Raw genomic sequence first — 18,950 nt, forward strand, 5'->3', positions numbered from 1 at the left:
TGCTAGGCTTTTAGCATTTGGATGAACCCATAGTTTCTGAGAAGAAACTTAAAAATAAATAAAAGGTAGGAGGAACAGGCTGTCATTTTAACTTATTTTTGCTGTCCCTTAGGCCAACTGCTTCTTCTGTGAAGAAGAAACATTTATGTTTGAAAATGATAAATTTACCATGGCTTACTCTTCCAAAATTATTCTAGAGACCGAACAGCATTTAAATTTCAAGTCAAAGAAAAAAAACGTAGGGCGCTCTCCTATGAAACGTAGTGGTCCAATTTCTACCATAGGCAATGAACCGTCGAGTTACCCATACTGCATCTGACTGCTGGTATCTGGTGGTGTGTCACAACCATTAAGAGCTGGGCCTTATTCCTAAGACTCTGCCACCTGGGAGCTGTAAGACAGAGACAAATCGACTCTGTTTATTATAAACAACAGAGGAGGGGAGAGATGGGTAGCACAACACAAGAAAGCTGCCTGTCAAAGCACCAAGAGAGAAAAGTACTATCCTCGCCTCGAACAGACAGAAGTAGTTGTATGAAAAGGTCTGAAATAGAGAAAGAAGGCTGACTGGCGACTGGAAGTAGAGGGAGAACAAGGCTGCTGAATGGCACTGAGTAGAATAAAAGGGGCATGGAGAACCTGGGGCAATGAAAAAGGCTAGGCATAAGGGGTAAGGACTAAGAGACAGAAAGGTAGAAGAGGTCTGGGAAAGCGGTGGGACTGGACCAAGATACGGTTTGGACAGATAGGAGGGAGGTGACCTTGGGGTGTAGGAGCATAGTGCTATTCGAAAAAGTAGGATGGATGTCTCCGGATATGGGGCTAAAGCCAGGAAAAGTCAACAGTCTGGAACACCAATGTAAGACAAACAAGCAGAATTGGAATTAACTTTCCTGGAGAAGTCAGGGGCTAAAAGCTGTATCATTCAGAAGCATTTGTTTATGATTCTTATTGCCTGTAGGAAGAGCTGGGGTAGGCCCAACACACCTGAAATTCTGTAGGGAGCTTGAATTACAGACTTTCTGTCCTTCATCACTAAGAACACTGAAAATCACCAACAAAGGATTCCAGAAACCTCTCAATCCTCGCAAGCTACTTGAGTGTTCTGCCTTGGTCGCTATGTACAACCCAGACTTCCAACCCACTGTTTTTGCAAAATTTCCATAGTTCTGGGTTCAAAATAAAGCAGAAGGATTGCGTGTCCATACTGCTGGACGGAGCTGACCTATGGGTCAGTATTTCCACCCAGCTCTGTGTGGTACTTTCTTGAGGCCCCTCAGATGAATACTGAGAGGCAGATGGACTACTGAGTTGTTCTTGAAAGGCCTAATCTTTGATGTTCTTTCTCAAATACCCCTTCAAGTCATATGTCAGGAAAGGCCAGCAGTTAATCATACAGTTTTGATGTTGTGACAGTAATGTCTTAGGGGAGAAGTCGAGAGTATGTGGCCTTCCAATATCAACCTAAGGAGATACATTTTGCCCCTTCCTCCAACCCTGGGCAAAAGGTTCTACTTTCTCATAGAGCTTGTTGGCTGTTCCTAAGTTACTTGACGCTTAATACTAACTCTGTCTTTAATATTATAAAACATTTTACGCGTTTTCCTTAACCCAGCTCCAACTTTTTGCTTCTCTTAGTATTTAGGGTTTGCTTGGAGTTCAATTGTTTTTACTGATAAAGAACTTGACTGTACCTTACAAATGTCAACATGCAAGAAATCTCTGATCCCTCCAATGTTACAGGAGTTCCTAGAGAAATATCTTTGCATGTGTATGTGGGTGTGCATATGTAGATGCATGTGTATTTTTATCCATGTTTTGTTACATTTTTCCTGCCTCAGAATTGTAAGCACGAGGGATCAAATCCATGAGATGATCTAACTTGTCTTAAAAACATGAATGAAACGAGTGTATATCAGATTACATTGCTTGATAATTGAAATAGAGTAAAAATATGCATAAATACAGTTACCATAGCTCAACTACTACATGATAACCTGTTTTGCTGCTCCAGCTTAATGTTGTCTCTGAAACTGAAACACCCTTTTAGCCTCTCATACAGTCATGATCTTTAAACAAGCACCTGGATTCTAAAATTAGAAGAGATTTTCATCCATATACGTGAAGGCCATCGCAAGATTAGAATTTTTCTTACATGTGTTATGTTAAAAGGGGAGTACTTTGTTCCATTAAAGTGTTACGATTCAGGTCTGTGTGAATGAATGCCATTTAAATATCCTTAGTGGGAGAAGAAAATTTGACCCTAAGTTGGTGAAAAGATACAAAGGAATCTGATTTAACAAGTCCTCTATAAAAACAAATCCCCTTCCAACTGCTCCTTTCTTTAAATGAAAAAATAAACAAAGATTAGCAGGAAAACCACTCTGGCAGGCTCACCTGTTGTCTTATTCTCCTCTTCACAGTCACAATCAACTTAAAAAAAAGTCTTGATAAATCTAGAAAGGCTAAAATACTGTCTTTCCAGAGAGTATGACAATGGAGGCATGGAGTCACCACATCAGCTCAGAGACTCATCCAACAGTCTTAATCTTATTGGTGCTTATCAATTTTGAAACAAAAGGATGAAAGAAGATAAGTTTTTGGCTCACATGTATGCTTTGTAGTTACTGCCTATCTTTTGGATCCTGATGTCATATTTGGAGTCTATGAAGGGTTCAGTAGTGGCGTAGGTCTGAGTAAGTGCTACCACGCTGGCTATGTCCTGAAAATCGTAGTGGTTGTCTACCTTGATCTGTAGTCATCATACCACAAGTAAACAGCATATACAAAAGAAAAAAGAGCAATTAGGAATAAAATGTAGAATTCAGTTGCAAATGGCATTCATGAGAAGTATGTTTTTTGCCAGCATGAGCTTATAAAAAAAAGTATTGGATATTTTATCTGATTTCTAGATTCTGTAACATTCCTGCATTAAAGTATCTATTTTTCTAGGCAAAATATTACCTATTCATCTTTAGAAAGCAATTTGCAGACAGTGGAATTTTATTTGCTTTTCAATTATTTTTTTTTAAGTGATGATTGTTAATTTTCAATCTGCAGGCTTTAGAATTTTTCAAGGTGTGATAATATGCAACACTAATTTATACAGAATTCTTGTTGATTCTGTAAATTGCTCATGTAACCGGATGCATATGGAGCCCACTGTGTATTATCACATTATGTATCTCCTGGGAGGGGGGAGATGAAGGGTCACGATATCCTGATGAGTGCGCATTCATATGGAGCACAGAGGGTTGGCTCAAGACAGCAGAACCAGTTTTTCTCATTTTTCCCACTTCTCTGCAAGGAGTCAGGCTTTCTAGGAGTAGGATTTCCTAGTTGTGGAACACTGTGCTAAGATGGTGAATGGTACTATACCCATCAACTTTAACATCTTGAAATAAGAGGAAGGTGGAAAAGTGGGGAATATTGATTTAGGGGGAGAGGGAGAAGACGGCTTTAGAGGACAGATGGAGGACAGAGGCATTACTTTTGGACAGGGAGGGCACATCTCTATGGTTGACTTAAAGGAAGCCGGCTGAAGTGGGAGAAAAAGTGACTTGGAAGAGAAAGTCTTAGGGCTAGTAGAAAATGGGAGAGGGAAACTGAAACTCCAACACACTGACCCAAAGTACATTTCAGAATGGTGAGGAAAGTGAGGGAAGGGTGAGGGATTAGTATTTCTCATGTTATCAAATATTAAGAGAGTTTGCAACTCGTGGCAAGCCCAGCGTCTTGTCTGCTTCCACTGTCACGTGGTACTTAAGAGGGAACCCATGGGCCAGAGTGCCACAGCTGTAAGATGGGACTTGCATATTAAATGGGGTCTGGTGAAGCTAAAGAAGTCGTAAGGCCTAAGTATTTGCTCTCAACTCTCCAATGGAGAACAATACAGAGTAATTTGCCGTTTGAGAGCCACAAAACCAGAGACGATACCTGGTTTCAACTTAGTTTCTGAAAAATTAATAGCATATGCGAGTCTAATTACGACCACTGGAAACCCTACTCCTAGCAATGCCTTTAGGGAGGACTGGGGTACGAGGAGAACCTTTATTTGGACTCCGATAGTAAGCATTTCACTATAAAAGACTGGCGTTTAATCTTTAAGGATTTAAAATATTTTATAGCTAAAAAAATCTAGATTTATTTCTAGACATTTGATATGCTGAACATTTCTGTGCATTATTTCCCTTTTCTATAAACGAGAGGTGAATATTGAAAGTACAGTAGAAACATTCTAATAATTCACATACGCAATCCACAGAAACTGCAGCTCAAGTAATTAGTGGTTAATTCTGCTCTCAATTACATTGGCTGCCAGATTTCCACTAACTTACTAAGTACGAAATAAAGCAAAACAGTCATAGGCAAAAGAACATAACAAACAGTACAACTTGCATAATTACTGAATAAAATACAATTAAATCAATTTTTTATTTCTATCGCTAGTGGCAAATACTATGGTCATGGAGTTTTTGGAGATTCACGATGGTAAATGTAACTATTCTCTGATGATTGGTTTTTAAATCTAAAGCACTTAAAGCACTGAAGTGTTTTCAGTGAGAGAAAGTGGTTAATCTGTAAGGACTAGAAATTTTCACTGGTATCAATGAAAGCGGGATTTAAATCATATCCCATTGAACCATCATTGTGAGATAAGTGATATCAAAACAACTGTACTCACCACTGAAATGCAATTACTTTGGAGAAAGAAAGCAGCAGTTATATAGTGGTATGAAACAATCACAGAGAATACATTAAGACAGGAAATGAAGAAAAGTTCAGTATCAAGCTGAAACTAATAAAGAACCAAGGCAAAACCGTCCTATATTCCCAGGTCCAGAAATTTGGATTGTGCAAACAGACCTTGACTCTTAAATAGTTTCGTTCAGTCAACTAAATTAATAAATAAGGTTCTGCTTCAAGAAAGCATCTCAGCACGTTTCAAAGAACGTCCTATATGGGACAACGCATAAACTGAAAAGGCATCAGTGTGAAAGTATGTCATGCGTTTTAATACTTTCCTGAAGAGAGGTGCTTTCTTGAATAATATACAAGCAGAGATTTGCAAGGGTAGGGATCCGAGACAGAATTTGGACAGTGAGAAGTTAAAATATCCAGGAAACGAAAGAACATGCATATTATTTTAGACAAACACCCATCCTCCTAGCATGCAGTAAGTAGCATCTGCACCTTTCCCATGCCTGAATGAGCATGTCCAATCTTCACAACAACGGGAAATGTTGGCATTGTTAGCTAAGGGGGAGAACAAGAGAGACATATTACAGAGAGCAACCATGAGTTAAATGATTAAGCTACGTCATTTATGAAAATTATTTAAACATGACCATAATGCAGCCAAAGCTGTTCTTGCCACGTGGTTATTCGACCATGTTATTCATCTATGTAAGACTATGTGTTCTGATGAATTATTGTGTATGTTTTCTGAGTGCTACATTATTCCCGATATATACAATCGCTGTACTTTTATCTTAACTTTTTTGTATGTCTTTCGACTTCACTTTTCAAACTGAATTTCTGCTATTTCCTATTTTATGTTTTGCTACTGTGTTTTCTGACCCATAAACTCACACTCTCCAAGGTTATGATCATTAATGATGTCAAATTAATCACCTTTTTCCTTTTCCCCTTGATTTCCATTATTTAGCAAGGCTGTAAATTCTTTTTGTGACCACTTATGAAAGCAATGATGTCTAATTCACCAAAAAAACTTTCTTTAAAGGCAGATCCTAGCTTCTGTTACAGAATATCCAAGTTCTCTAGGGAAGGCTCCAGCTTCTGCAGAGAATGCAAGTAATAATTCAGCCATTGATTAGGAAATCAAATATGCGAAGGCATATTAATATGCTTTATTCAATCAAATGATAATGGTTCTGTCTCTCAAAGTTCTGTGAATAACCAGGCTTTTTTCCATCATTCATTTGAAGAAGTTTTAGATCTCCGAGTCATGGGTACAGCTGTCACTTCTTTCTCTTTTTCTTCCACCTAAAATGTACCTATATTGAACCTCTTCAACCAAGCATAAATACAAATACTTAACAGAACAGGATTATAACTAGAAATAAAAACCTGAACACCCTCAACATATAATTAAACTGGGCAGCGGCAGGCCAGTGTGTGTTAGGGGGTCTGAAACCTTCGTTTAGTACCAAATTTTAACAGAGTAAATACAAAGGCAAAGCTGATGCTTTAGAAAGTAAACTAAGAATTCTTAGAGATTTTATGAGACATTTATTTTCCAAATACTTACAAATGATTGTCAAGAGGTTAAATGGAGTTCACACATCTCACTGTGCTTTGCACAGAAACACACAAACAGATATTTACATGGAAAATGCCATGGGATTGTAAATATTGACGTTAAGATGGAGAGCGAAAGAAAAGGAAGGAGGAAGGTCATTTGGCTTTTGGTAACATCCAAACCTATTTGTAGGGTTACAGAGCTAATTAAAATTCACACACACTTTTCCTATATTTTAAACATTTGTTTTCAATATGCTTTTAAGGATGCCTGCTTTAAAAATCCCTTAACTGAAAGCCAAATCTGCACAAGAACAAGTGGGCATTCACTGCAAGGTTCATAGTCTATACGACTTACTGTCAGATTCCCAGTACGATACAGGAATCTCTTTCTTTCTTTCTTTTTTTTTTTTTTAAATGGACTTTGCTAAAATGCATACTGGTGCAACATATAAAGGACATCTAAGCAAACAAAACCAAGTTGCTTGTTTTTTGACAGAATCTCAGTTTCTGCTCTGCCTGATCAGAAGAAAAAGGAGGAATCTTTGTATCTGCTCCTTCAACATAGCAGAGTTTTCAAAGCCTGATGAAACTACAGGCTTTGAAAACAGTTGTCATCTACGCAACACAGGCGATGGAAGTTTTTCACTGATTTCTGCATCAAACCCAAAGCTATGTCTTTTCAGGAGAAAACCAGATTTGATTTAAAGACCTGCAGTTATGAAAAATTTACTGCAGCCCTAGTTAAATTATTCCCTTAGTTAAGTAAAGATGTCATATCCATATCTCCCGCCAGGGCATCCTCGAAATTTGAAATCAAGGATTACCGCCACAGGCAAGCAGACCATTCTGAAACCCATCCCTTAGTGCTTTATATTACACGCGTAACTGTAGCTGCCACAGTTCAGTGCCTGTGTAAAGGCAACCTGTATTTTTTGCAGAACTTCTGGGTACTTAGACTAACACTGTAGGAATCGATAACTATGAATCCTTTGAAAGTCTTTTATTTAACTCTTGTTTAGGAACCATTTCAAGAGGTGGTCTTTAAATCCCAAATACATTGAATCGCTTTTTACAGATCTTTTTCAATCTAACCAATTTAAGTTAAGGCACGTAAGCATGAAAAAACTGTTTAGTTTCAAAATAGCCAAAAGCACTTGCAAAAGCGTTATACAGTAAAGGTCACCTACACTGCAAGTTAAAAATGAAGTTCTTGCTAAACTGTAGGAATGGAAGGTCCTGTATAGTCAACATCTAGTCATTTATTGCTTTCATATTTTAAAACCAGCCACTTTTTTTTGGACATTTTTTCTGGGGAGCAAGAGGAACAAATCATTGCCTGACTCAAGATTCATAAGGGCAGCACCACATTTTTATGACTGAACTATAAACCACTGAACTGGGGTTTGTAATGGAAATGCTGGCAGACCTCTAACTATAGCAATAGAGATGGCACTCCTGTAATTAAGGGGACCACGTGTCTTCCCATGACTCCAAAGCTGTGGAATCCTCTGTCGGCTGCAGGAACAAACACTAACTCAAATTAAAAAAAAACAAACAACCAACCAAAAAACACAAAAAAACCTCTGCTTTGTCCCTCAGAAAAATGTACTAACATCATTTAAGGCAATAGAGTTCATTTTGCTCTGGAGTCCGGTATCAAGATTTCATGTGGTATACCACAACCCAGCACAGACAAAGAGAAGAGGTGGTTGCAGGGAAAAAAGGTGCCGAATACTGCATTTCAAACATCAGACAAAAAAACCCGAGGTAGCGTTAGAAGGCAGACAAATATTACATTATCCCAGCACTTCTCTTGTTTGTATCTATCACTGTGACAGGCCCATGAATCCAGGGCTGATGAAGTTGTTATTTTGTTTTTTGAACGGCATTTCCTTTATTTCTGCTCTTACTTTAATTACCACAGTTTTCCCTTTGTACACGGGGACTAGACATGTGCCATCATGCAGTCGCTTCCCTACCACTAACTGGCTTTCAGTTGTGCGTGGTGTTGTTCTGTCAAGCAATAACAAAACCTGAAATTTCTTATTGAAATTACAGAAAACTTGATTTGAGTCCTCCCCCCACCTCTTCCCAGTCTGGTTTTTAATGTTAATTCCTGTTTTAAGAGACTAGGCAGTCTCAAGACTTTTCATACATTTGGGTAAACATTATGTACGATACAACTGTGATAGTAGCACTGAAAACTTACCCACTCCATGGGCTTCCTTTTAATTTACGTTATAGTTACTTGGTAGAGAGAGACCTTGAAAGAAGATCTAGCAGGTAGCAATGGATCCAGTTTAAACAGAGCTGATACTAATAGGACTCATCGCACGTTTTCTTTGAAATGTATTGTTGGGGGGGAAGGCCATTTTACAAAAATATTGCTTATTTTTCAAAGGTTTTCTTAAATTCAGAAAAGTATCAATTCTACTGTGACAATTCAAAACTGAGGAAAAAAAGTCAGAAAAGACCAACAACAGAAATCCCATTAAGAAATCTGGCAAGTTCATATGTATGAGAGATGGAAATGGACTACACTGCATGAACCCTTGCACAATCATATCATATACATGAAATACATCTGAATATTAAAAAAAATATTAGGATAAATGGGGCTTCTATTATAACTTAAATAACAATGCAATAAACGATTAATTACAGAGAAAACAGAATACCTGTCAAGCATGCAATACAATTTTCCATAGTTATATATGAATACGATTGGATTGGTAATAAATATTAGTAGCAACTGGAAAAACTCTCATGGCTTTTTGTAAGACCCCATATACGAAACAGTTGAGATACATTACTGATATTTGCTAATACGATATCATTAATCAAAACAACGTCACTGAGTATTAAAATGTTTTATCAGCTCCTAAAAACTACAAAGATGGAGTCAGTCGTTCATTTCTGTGCTTTTAACTTCTTACACTGTTTTTTTAAATAAATGTGAAGTCTCAGTTCAACAGAACCTTAACTTAGAATAACTTGCACGGCTCACTTCCAGGACTAGGACTAGGTACTACTAGTAGTAGGTACTACTTTGATCTGTGAACTTGAGATATGTTCCCTAGGAGAGCAAAAAGTAGATTATGTTTTGCAGATAAAAGGCAGTAGTAAAAAATCTTTTGAAGCAGAATCCTTTTAAAATCTGGATAACAGAAGTCTAGATTCCTAAGTTTCAAACAGAAATATTTAGCATGGAAGCTGCTTTACTGAAATGACATGTTTTAATGGTTTCTCTCATATACTAATAGCATGAGTTAAATTTACATACTTAATGACCAGACAAGTCTAATGGTTGTTACCACAGGGCACCTTCAAACTGGGAGTTCATCCATGTTTGACATCAGTCTTAATGAGTATAGCAGTAATACTTTAAAACCTCTTGGCAGTCTGGGCACTTGCCTAAGTGTTAGAAGTCTAACCCTGTCTTGGTTAAATGCAGAAGAGTTCAAGGACAGAGGAGAATGAGGGATTAAATATTAGAAGTGATTAAATCTGTAATGGAAATACAACAGTATATATGGGTTTAAAATGTGACTGCAATATCCTGTCTGAAAAATCTTCATGTTTTGAATAGTGTGTCTATCTTTTCCCTATCCAAATAACTATAAATTAGTATTTTTCATTCAAGAGCTGATTTGCATGCCACTTAACTCTTTACTATCAGGGGTTTTTTTACATAACTACCATTTATTTTATTACTTTCAAGGCAGTCCAGTTGAAAAGAATTCTTTTAATGGTGGTGTATGAATGTCACTAAAACTGATTCCGTTACAGGCCTAATATGGTTTTTTAGATGAATACAATTGAAGTTAATTGGTCTAGTCCTCACATGAGTGATTTTTCTAAAATGAGTGGATTTGATTTTTCAGCCATATACTTGCAATGGGAATACAGCAGCTGAGAAACTGGCTCAAACTTGAGCTTCACTGGTAGACCACCTAAATGCCGTGAGATCTCGACTCCACAATCTCCATAGGTAAACTGGAGGGCAATGTACGAGACTCATACTTTCAAACCGCCTGCAGCAACTGTAATATTCTTTAATTCTCTCAAATTACTGATAATAATACAGACAGCAACCCCTCAACATCTCTCACAGTCGCGGATTCGCCATTCATTTTTCACCGGATCTGTTCATGTTAGTTTGGTAAGAGCAAAGACAGTACAGTAGGAGCTCATGACACACATTATTTCTCCAATTTTCCATTTTTTGTTATTTTAAATAAATGTGAAGTCTCAGTGCAACAGAAGCTCTTTTTGTTTCCCATACTACTGACAGGCAACTAGCAAAGTGATTATAGTTGCAATGAAACTATTTAGATTTACGAATAGACAAAGAACTATCTCAAACAGGAGTTATACTGATGGAATTACTAAATCCAGGGAGAAATCTGACCCAATGTTCTGAAGTTGCTCAATAAAGACTAATTAAGGCAAGTGTGCATTCACAGCAATTCATTTTGAAATATATCACAGAAGCATGTTTCTCACGTCATCAAGTCTCTCAGAATCAGGTCATGACATCTGTTGGGCTGGCTAGCTTGAGACCACAAAGCTTTTTGAAACTGCTGGTGTGGGGAGCAGTAAGTTATCAAATCATCCTCAGGAAGGCTTGAAGAAGCGCTTTGGATTTTTGCTCTTCTGTTGCTGTAACTTATTACATCAAACATTCCTTTTCCATGTTGCTAGGATAATTTGCAAATTGGATTCAAACACAAATTAGGTTCAAAGATTCATTAGTTACTGGTCAGAACCTATTTTAAATGCCTGAAATCTGCAAAATAATACGGCACTGCTCTTCTGAAATATCAAGATATTTTCAATATGTTGCATATGTTGTTTTCATAAAAGAGTTAGAGCTGGCCTAACTTCTGTCCTGATCCCACATATTAATAATTACACTGAATGAACAGGGAAATGTGGAAAATCCAATCAAAACCACTGCAATGACTGATCTTTGCTTTTGCTAGAAGGTAAGAAAAAACTGCCAAATTAAAACCGTTAAAAAAGACACCGATCAAATTATATAGCTGCTCAAAAAGAGCAAGCAAGTACTGTGAGAATTGCCGTTGACACATCAGATAACCCTTAAAAACATGGGTTCCAGAAGACTTCATGAACACAAAAAGATTTGAAAGCTCCTGACCTCTGATCTGGAGATGCACAGTAGTAAATAGCTAAATGGACTGCGTTCAGAACGTATTTCAGTTTCAAAACTAAGCATACCCTGCCAGCCAAAAATTAAGAAAAAACAGTTAAAGATAAAACATACAGTTTCCCCCTTCCTCTTCTCTTGAAAATTGGTAGAGGATTTTTTTCTCGTTGAGAAAAGGAAGGAACCCATATCCTTCTGGAAGACTTCCATTTGTTATCCTAAATGTAGAGAGTTTGTAAAAATATTCATTAGCATCATTCAGAACACCCAGGTATATCCGTTGGTCTGCAATATATGGCAGGCCAACTGTTACCAAGCCTAGGATGCCTGTTTTGTTGAAATCACCACTTTGGAACTGCCATGCAGTACGTGCAGAAGAACTAAGAAGATACAGTTGGGCATGAAATTTAAAAAAACCCAAACCAACCAACAAACAACCCAAACCAATGAACAATACAAAAACTGCTCTGTGGAAAGGAAGGTAGTGAAATAGATGCTACAACTCTGACCTCTGAGCAGGTAATTAACGATATTATAAGGCTCATGAATACTTATCTGCTAATGTTGTGCTCATGAAGAACTGCACTATTTTTACACTATACTGCTACCTGTATTTTCAATGCACTTTAATGAAAAATAAAAAGTAGAATCAGTAGACTGCCTTAGTATTTCTTACTAAGAAGTACTTAATACTTCTCACCTTCCTGAATTCTTCTCTATGATTTCCTTTAAACTGAAATTTGTGTACTGTGCATGCAGTTCCAGCGTAGTAGCAGCAGCAGGGAAAAAAAAATCCCGTTACTTGAACATACCAACAAGAGTCACGTCCTTCCAGTGAACCTGACAAAATAAACTTAACTTGTGTTTTATAAAGAAACAAAACACACGTCGTAACTAGAGGCAGCTGGCAGCACCATTAGTCTGGTGAATGTAGGTTCACTCCTTAGGATTTGTGTAGCGATCAGAGATTTGACATCCCCTTCTTACAGACATATTTCTGCCTTGTCAGTTTATTCTTTTCTAAAGTCGAGCCAAACCTAAGGCTCTTGGTCAGAAATCCTACTGCATTCCCCCCCCTCCCCCCCGAATGCAGTCTAAGTTAGTTGCAGGGTGTGACATAGTTTTACCACAATAGTTTTTGAAGGAATTGTCTGATTAAATGTCAACTTTGAAATCACAGAACTGTATACACCCGGTCCTGTTATGTCCAGTGACTAAAATGCACCCCATCCCTGTTTATATACGCCTAGGAAACCTGTTGGTTATTGGCACTGTAGGACATTTTTATAGACGGTAACACTGCCCAGAGATCTCTATATAAAAACACCATGACTAGTCACTAAAAATACTTCCATTTTTCATTTTAGCTAGCTATGAAGCCTGTATACTCTTAACTAGGCTCAAGTTTGAAAATGAAATGCCGTTTGTTAAATTCTGAGTACAGATATTTCAGTTAATTTCTGACCAGCATACTCTAGAGACTATAAATTTCATGCATTCAAGTTATCTGATAACAATAAAGCTGACTTACAATTCAAAACACTTCTAATTAGACGAGCATGAAAATCTAAAAAGCCAGTTACTTTCACGATTCTCTTGACGTCACAATAGCAAGGGTAATTACTAGCATTGCTTGTAAACATTTCATCTGCATCAGTGTTTTAAAATTGAAGATTTTTTTTTTGTCCTATGAGCTTACAAAGATAAGTATAATTTTATTGTATTAATCTTTAATATCTGGCCACATAAAGATTTCATAAATCTGCTTATCATGCTTTTTACTGTAGAAAGAAGTATTCTAGTTTGATATACTTACACAATACCTATAGGCACCTTTACCATCTTTGATATTCTGAAGTGAAGGTTATTTAGTTAACCAACAGATGGCTATACAGTTAACCAGCACAGTCTTCATCTGTATTACTGTTTGTATATTTTTCCATATGTAATGGAAATAATACCTATCCTTTCCTATTTCAGAAATTTTCTGGAGTTCATAAGTCTGGTTTACTAGAGTGTCACCCTGTGATTTCTTCACTGTAAGTCTATTAATTTAAAATAAATCCTTAACATTTACGCTTCATACACTAAAGTGCTCAAGAGTTTATAAGTTCTTCTGCAATTTAAGTATTTTCGAACAACGCTGAGAGTTACATAATATAAGCTATTTTATTTCCAAGAGATATAATTTGAATTCTTGTAAATTTTCTTTGAATTCTTCTAACTAAAGTGTAATGTAAGATATAATGAAAGCCGTATATAAAAATAAAACTAGGCAAAGATCATCTGCTAAAAAAAAAAAAAAGGCAAAAAAAAAAGCCCTCTGCTGGCAACAATACAGACAACACAGTTTTTGAAGGTAGTACTCACCCTGGCTTTAATGTCTTCATGGTTGAGTTGACTAGAAAAGCCACAATAGGAAAAAAAAGCGGGGGGGGGAGGGAAGTAGCGACAAAAAACCCCAGATGTTGCATAAACATGATTTACCTCAAGTTCAGTGTTTCAATATTTATCTTTCCAATAATCCCCAAGCAAAGTTCATTTAACCACTCTAGTTCCATGTAATTTATTTGTGGAATATGCATCAGACTAAATCTAATTTTGCTCTGCTTACTTTGGAGAAAGGAAATCAAAAGTGAAATAATGAAGGTGGCCTTTTATTCATTTTTTTCTTTCCCAGAAACAGGCAGGAAGAGTCCTAAATCAATAAACAAGCAGAAGATGTACTTTCTCTGGTCTATTTGGTTTTAAGAAAACACAATCTCAAGATAAAGGCAGGGCTCAACCATGCAGCAGCTCTCCATCACCAGCAGGGGTAGCTCAACATATTCCTCTCTTCATTAAGAAAAGCAGAAACATCATGCTTAAACAGCTCTTATCCTCAACAAACACAAAGAACAATTCAGAGATGTCGCGCCAGATTTTCCACTGCCTTGTACCTTGACAGAAGAAACTAGGTGTAAAATTCTATCTGTACGGAGTAACGCTTTATACCCCCTTTACACAAGTGGCAAGCCAAAGGAGAATCTGATATGCTTTGTATTATCTTTTTAGAAATATGGGCATTAAAAAATTTAAAAGCTCAAGTGGATAAAAGGAGTAGAGCTTTAATTTGATTGGTATGCCAGGTAACCAAAGAGAGGCAAATGCACCTTAACTGTGATTTCTTTAATCAAAACAGAGGGTTAAAATAGCTTATAAGCCTTTGAAAAAGCTGGATGGACAATCCCTACGCAACACAGTTCAGCGCTCCTTGACTCAAACTCAAGCCTGCCAGAGAAATACTCATGATCAGTACCCAGGAATCTATAAACTGAGTGCACAGTGCTGCCTCTTACGGAAAACGAAATGCAGAGGGGAGACAGCAGTGCTAGGAGATAACATACCAGTACAGGTCAGCCAACGGTAGTGCTCTTGGTGGATTATCCTGCAGACCTGCAATGCTGCAAAGGGCTGACAGGTGAGAGGAGAGAGCAGATGCAGCAAGGAAGGGCGGGAAAGAAGCATGGAGCAGAGGTGACCTGGTAGTGCTGCCTCTCCCCATGTCAGCTCTAAGGGTGATGCACCTCATTCATCACCTTTTGCCCCCAGTAACTCCCGGGGAAGAGATGAAAATACCATAAAGTCAGCGTGAGTTTGCTCTGCAGTTCAGGGGAAGCACTAGTTCACTCCGTGGGACGCTGCATGTATGGCATCCAACAGAAGGAGATGTAGTGTTTTTAATACGGGTCTTTGGGGGCGGTTAGAAGAGAAACAAACAATGATGGTAATTAACGACCAGAATGCTGTTGATAGATGCTAATGCTTCATAGTAAAAATTAACAAGGATCATGACAACCCACAGTACAAAAAGCCCCTTCAGAATTAGAAGTCCTGTGCAAAATTAGAATTCCCATTGAGAAGAGATGAAGCTGATCATAAATTTGACTGTAGTCAGGTTTCCTGCCTTGTTTCTATATTGCACACATCAACAAATACAGTGGATTATCCCCAATCCTCTTTATTTTCTTGCATTTTACTAGAAAACAGAAATTAGTTGTTCTGCACTAGACTTACTTAGACAGAAATCAGAAAGTGCCAAGTGTTTTTTCTACTGTGTCAGTAATGAATTGAAGGAATCAGTGACTATATCCCTTGAACTTTTCTGTTTCTTATTAGCAAGTGTTAGCTGTATCAGAATATAACCAAGGAGTGGGCACTAGCTTGACTAGTATTATGACATAATTTGCTATGATATCATGGTTTACTTATCAAACTAAAGGAAAACTGACATCATAACGTACGGCGTAGTGAAAGAAGCCCTGTACTGTTAGTCCGTTTATACAAATAGTAAAAAGACCAAGTGTTTCTTTTGCTTCAGTCTGCTTATGTTTATAAAATGTTGGCTGTAACTTCTCTGCTATTATTTAAGATACAAAATTATTTTGCTTGAAAGTTAGTCAAGGAATATTTCTATGTCTTTTGGGAATAATCTTTCTATTTTACAAGGTCAAGATCTAACTGTAATACAGAATGGGCCCTGAGCTTAGGGTTTCTTTTAAACTCTCTAAAAGTAAGTTTCCTAATATAATGAAAAATACTAACAATATACAATATAAAAAAAGGACAATGCAGCTTCAAGCTAAGACCTAATGCTTGCTGATACTGCTCAGAGGTAACAGGTACTCAATCACTGCACTGATATCAGTAGAAGCTAGAGGTAGTATTTGTCTCCTCTGATAAACGGACTAAAAATGCATTTTCTTGCATTTGTGAGAGCAAATCTCCGAGTACAGAGATTTCCTGACTTATTAAAGTCCCTTTCAAATGCTATGATGTAAATATGTCTTTGTCTAAACTGATAGTAATTTGACAAAACTTACTGTTTCAGAACAAAGAAAATAGGAGTTCTGCTGAGGTTTCAAAAATTGTTGGCCTTTTACATTGTAGTGATAAGGTTGTATGTATCAATGTTGTCATGAAGAAATGAGAGATACACCTACCAAAGAACTGCTCATTAGTTAAGACTTCCGTGGGAAGCAGAACAGCCAGTTTCAAGTCCCGGCTTTGAATAAGTCCGTGTACCCTAGGACTGACTGTACATCTCTGCTTTTCCTGCTGTTGTGACCAGTCGTTTCACGTTAGGGTTGAGAAACCCTCTAGCCACAAATTTCACTAAAATCCACATTGCTGCTGAAAGATCTTGTTGCCTATAGCATGTTCCAAGCCTATCCCTTCCAATGCTGACTGGGTCTAGAGAGACCTACGGGGGATATATTACTTGAGTAAGAACCTCTCTTACGGCCATTTGCTTCTCTAAGTGCTTTAAATATTCCACCTATGTACAGATGGCTTGGAAAGACTCTTAAAAATTATTTCAAGGGTAGCTGCAGGCAATACTATGTAAGATCGTAATTAAAATGTGGTTTTATGGCATTTGTACAATTACCATAGGAGATTTAGTTTTAGCATGTTTACGCTTCTACGCATTCAGTTGAATGTATTTCTCAACTATGTCTACAAGATAGTTGTGAATTAATTTTTAACTTTTCACAAGATTATTTTTCAATTTTGCTATAAGCATAATATTTTTAGTTTGATTGTACAATTAGTTTGATTGTACTAGATATAAAGGTCTTTAAGACATGCAGAGCATAGCAGTTTGACGTGCTATTCTGCACAATCTTAGGCACAATGTGCCTTAGTTAACCATCGAATAGGTAGACCTGCACGCCCGATGTTAGAGAAGACATTTCTTTATTTTTTGAATATTTCTTTATTAGTTGAATTTTACTGAAACAGTAATCCAATTGGGCTGTTTAGATATTTCTTTATTATTTGAATTTTACTAAAACAGTAATCCAATTGGTCTGTTTAGATCATCTATAGCAGCAGCCATGTGATGTCATCTGGAAACCAATCGATGGCTCTCAATTAATTCCTTCATCACTTTCCAATCCTACTGCCCTAAGTGAGACTTGGAAATCAATAGTCCTAGAACTAGTGACCACAGAGGCCATTAAAATACCTGCTCGGGGTTTTTTTTGCGGCCTTCTTGTAGCTTGAACTTCCTGTGTAAGGTTTTAGCCTCACATCTTTTTTATCTTTTCATTCGCATGAAAAGCTTCCTGAAAGAAGTAAGCTTCCTCCAGGTAGGAATGGAGATGTTAACAGGTCTAAATTATTTTCAGGCGTTAGTCCTGGACTTGGATCCAACCTTATGATTTGAAGCCAAAACTTCAGGCTGAAAAAACAAAAATCGAAGTATGGCTGCTTGAACTAAATCAGGACATAGTGTACAACATTACTGGCTCAGTTTTGAAGTAGATCTAAAATCTGAAAATGAGACCCAATTCTAATAATTCTGAGTATTTGTGTTTGGGTTTTTTTAACAGATGGAGGGTTGGGTTGTTTTTTTTTTTTGGGGGGGGGGGGAGAATCTCAGCACTAATAGTTGTAAAACTGACCTCTTACTGTTCAAAAATAAAATAAATCTGGTGCTGTGAAACATGTACACATCTGTATAAAGATAACAAGCTACTTTGTGTATACCTAAACCTCAAGAAAATACATTTTCATGAGTCTGGATTGAAATGGTTCAAAATATGTTAATGAATTTTCAGTTCCTAAGCGTGATTTGTGAAGTGACAAAATATGCAATCCTTTAAGCAGTTCTGTCCTGCATGTCAATCTATGTATTGTATTACTCTCTAATCAAACCTTATGTTGCTCCCTCATGAAACAACTTCTTTATAAAAAGAGGATGTATACATGTTACACATATCCAGATTGCTACAGCAACACAAGGTCTGAAGTTGAAAACGATTTCCGAACTCTTGTATTTGTGTCTGTGTTCCATGTACAACATGAGCCAGAAAATACAGATACAGATCTGTGTCGATTAAGGCTTACGTTAATAAGGAATGCAGAGAAAGAGCCGTGCCTCCAACATACACCACTGGTATATTTTTCCTTGTTATTTTAAATTAAATCTGTGATGAAATAATAAAAAAATGCCTTTTATTGCAGCTTTTATTTTTAATTCATTATTCCTTGTAACTACCAATTGTTCAAGGCTCACAAGTAGAGCATTGAAACATTGCCTTTTCATGAATGAAGTTCTGTCCAGCCTGCAAACAGGGACGTCATTTCAAGAAAATGCACAGAAGCGCAGGGGAAGATCAGGGACTGCAAATGAAAACAGAGCTTAAAAAAGGACAGCTTTGTTTACTTGACCAAAAGAGAGAAGGTAGCAGAACTAGTTTTTAAATTCAGACTGGAAGGAAATTTACTAGAAAAAGATAAAATCTTTCCTCTGCTAAAGATCATAAAATCAGCTTCAGATGCTTGTAAAAGATGTTTTTGTAAAGGCTTTTGAGTGTTGATAGTTCTACTGACTCATAACAGCAACCCTGCAATGCTTACTAAGGTAACCTCTCTTCTGGTACAATAACTTTCACCAATGATGTGCTTTTTCCTTAAAGGAAGGCGGAGTTAGGAGTTAGTGTCAGGGCCATAAATAAGAGGGTCCTATGTC

At 37.2% G+C, this 18,950-nt stretch overlaps 1 protein-coding gene across 1 annotated transcript in view; it reads right to left on the reverse strand.

Annotated features, from left to right (window-relative positions):
- The window catches only part of SYN2 (synapsin II), a 122,296-nt gene that overhangs the window by 44,688 nt on the left and 58,658 nt on the right, over positions 1-18,950 (reverse strand). The window contains 2 exon segments of the mRNA XM_009322014.1: positions 2,610-2,752; positions 5,194-5,256. Coding sequence (XP_009320289.1) covers positions 2,610-2,752; positions 5,194-5,256 — 206 coding nt within the window.

This window comes from Pygoscelis adeliae, unplaced genomic scaffold, assembly GCF_000699105.1.
Source record: "Pygoscelis adeliae isolate BGI_AS28 unplaced genomic scaffold, ASM69910v1 Scaffold304, whole genome shotgun sequence".
NCBI classification, from domain to species: domain Eukaryota; kingdom Metazoa; phylum Chordata; class Aves; order Sphenisciformes; family Spheniscidae; genus Pygoscelis; species Pygoscelis adeliae.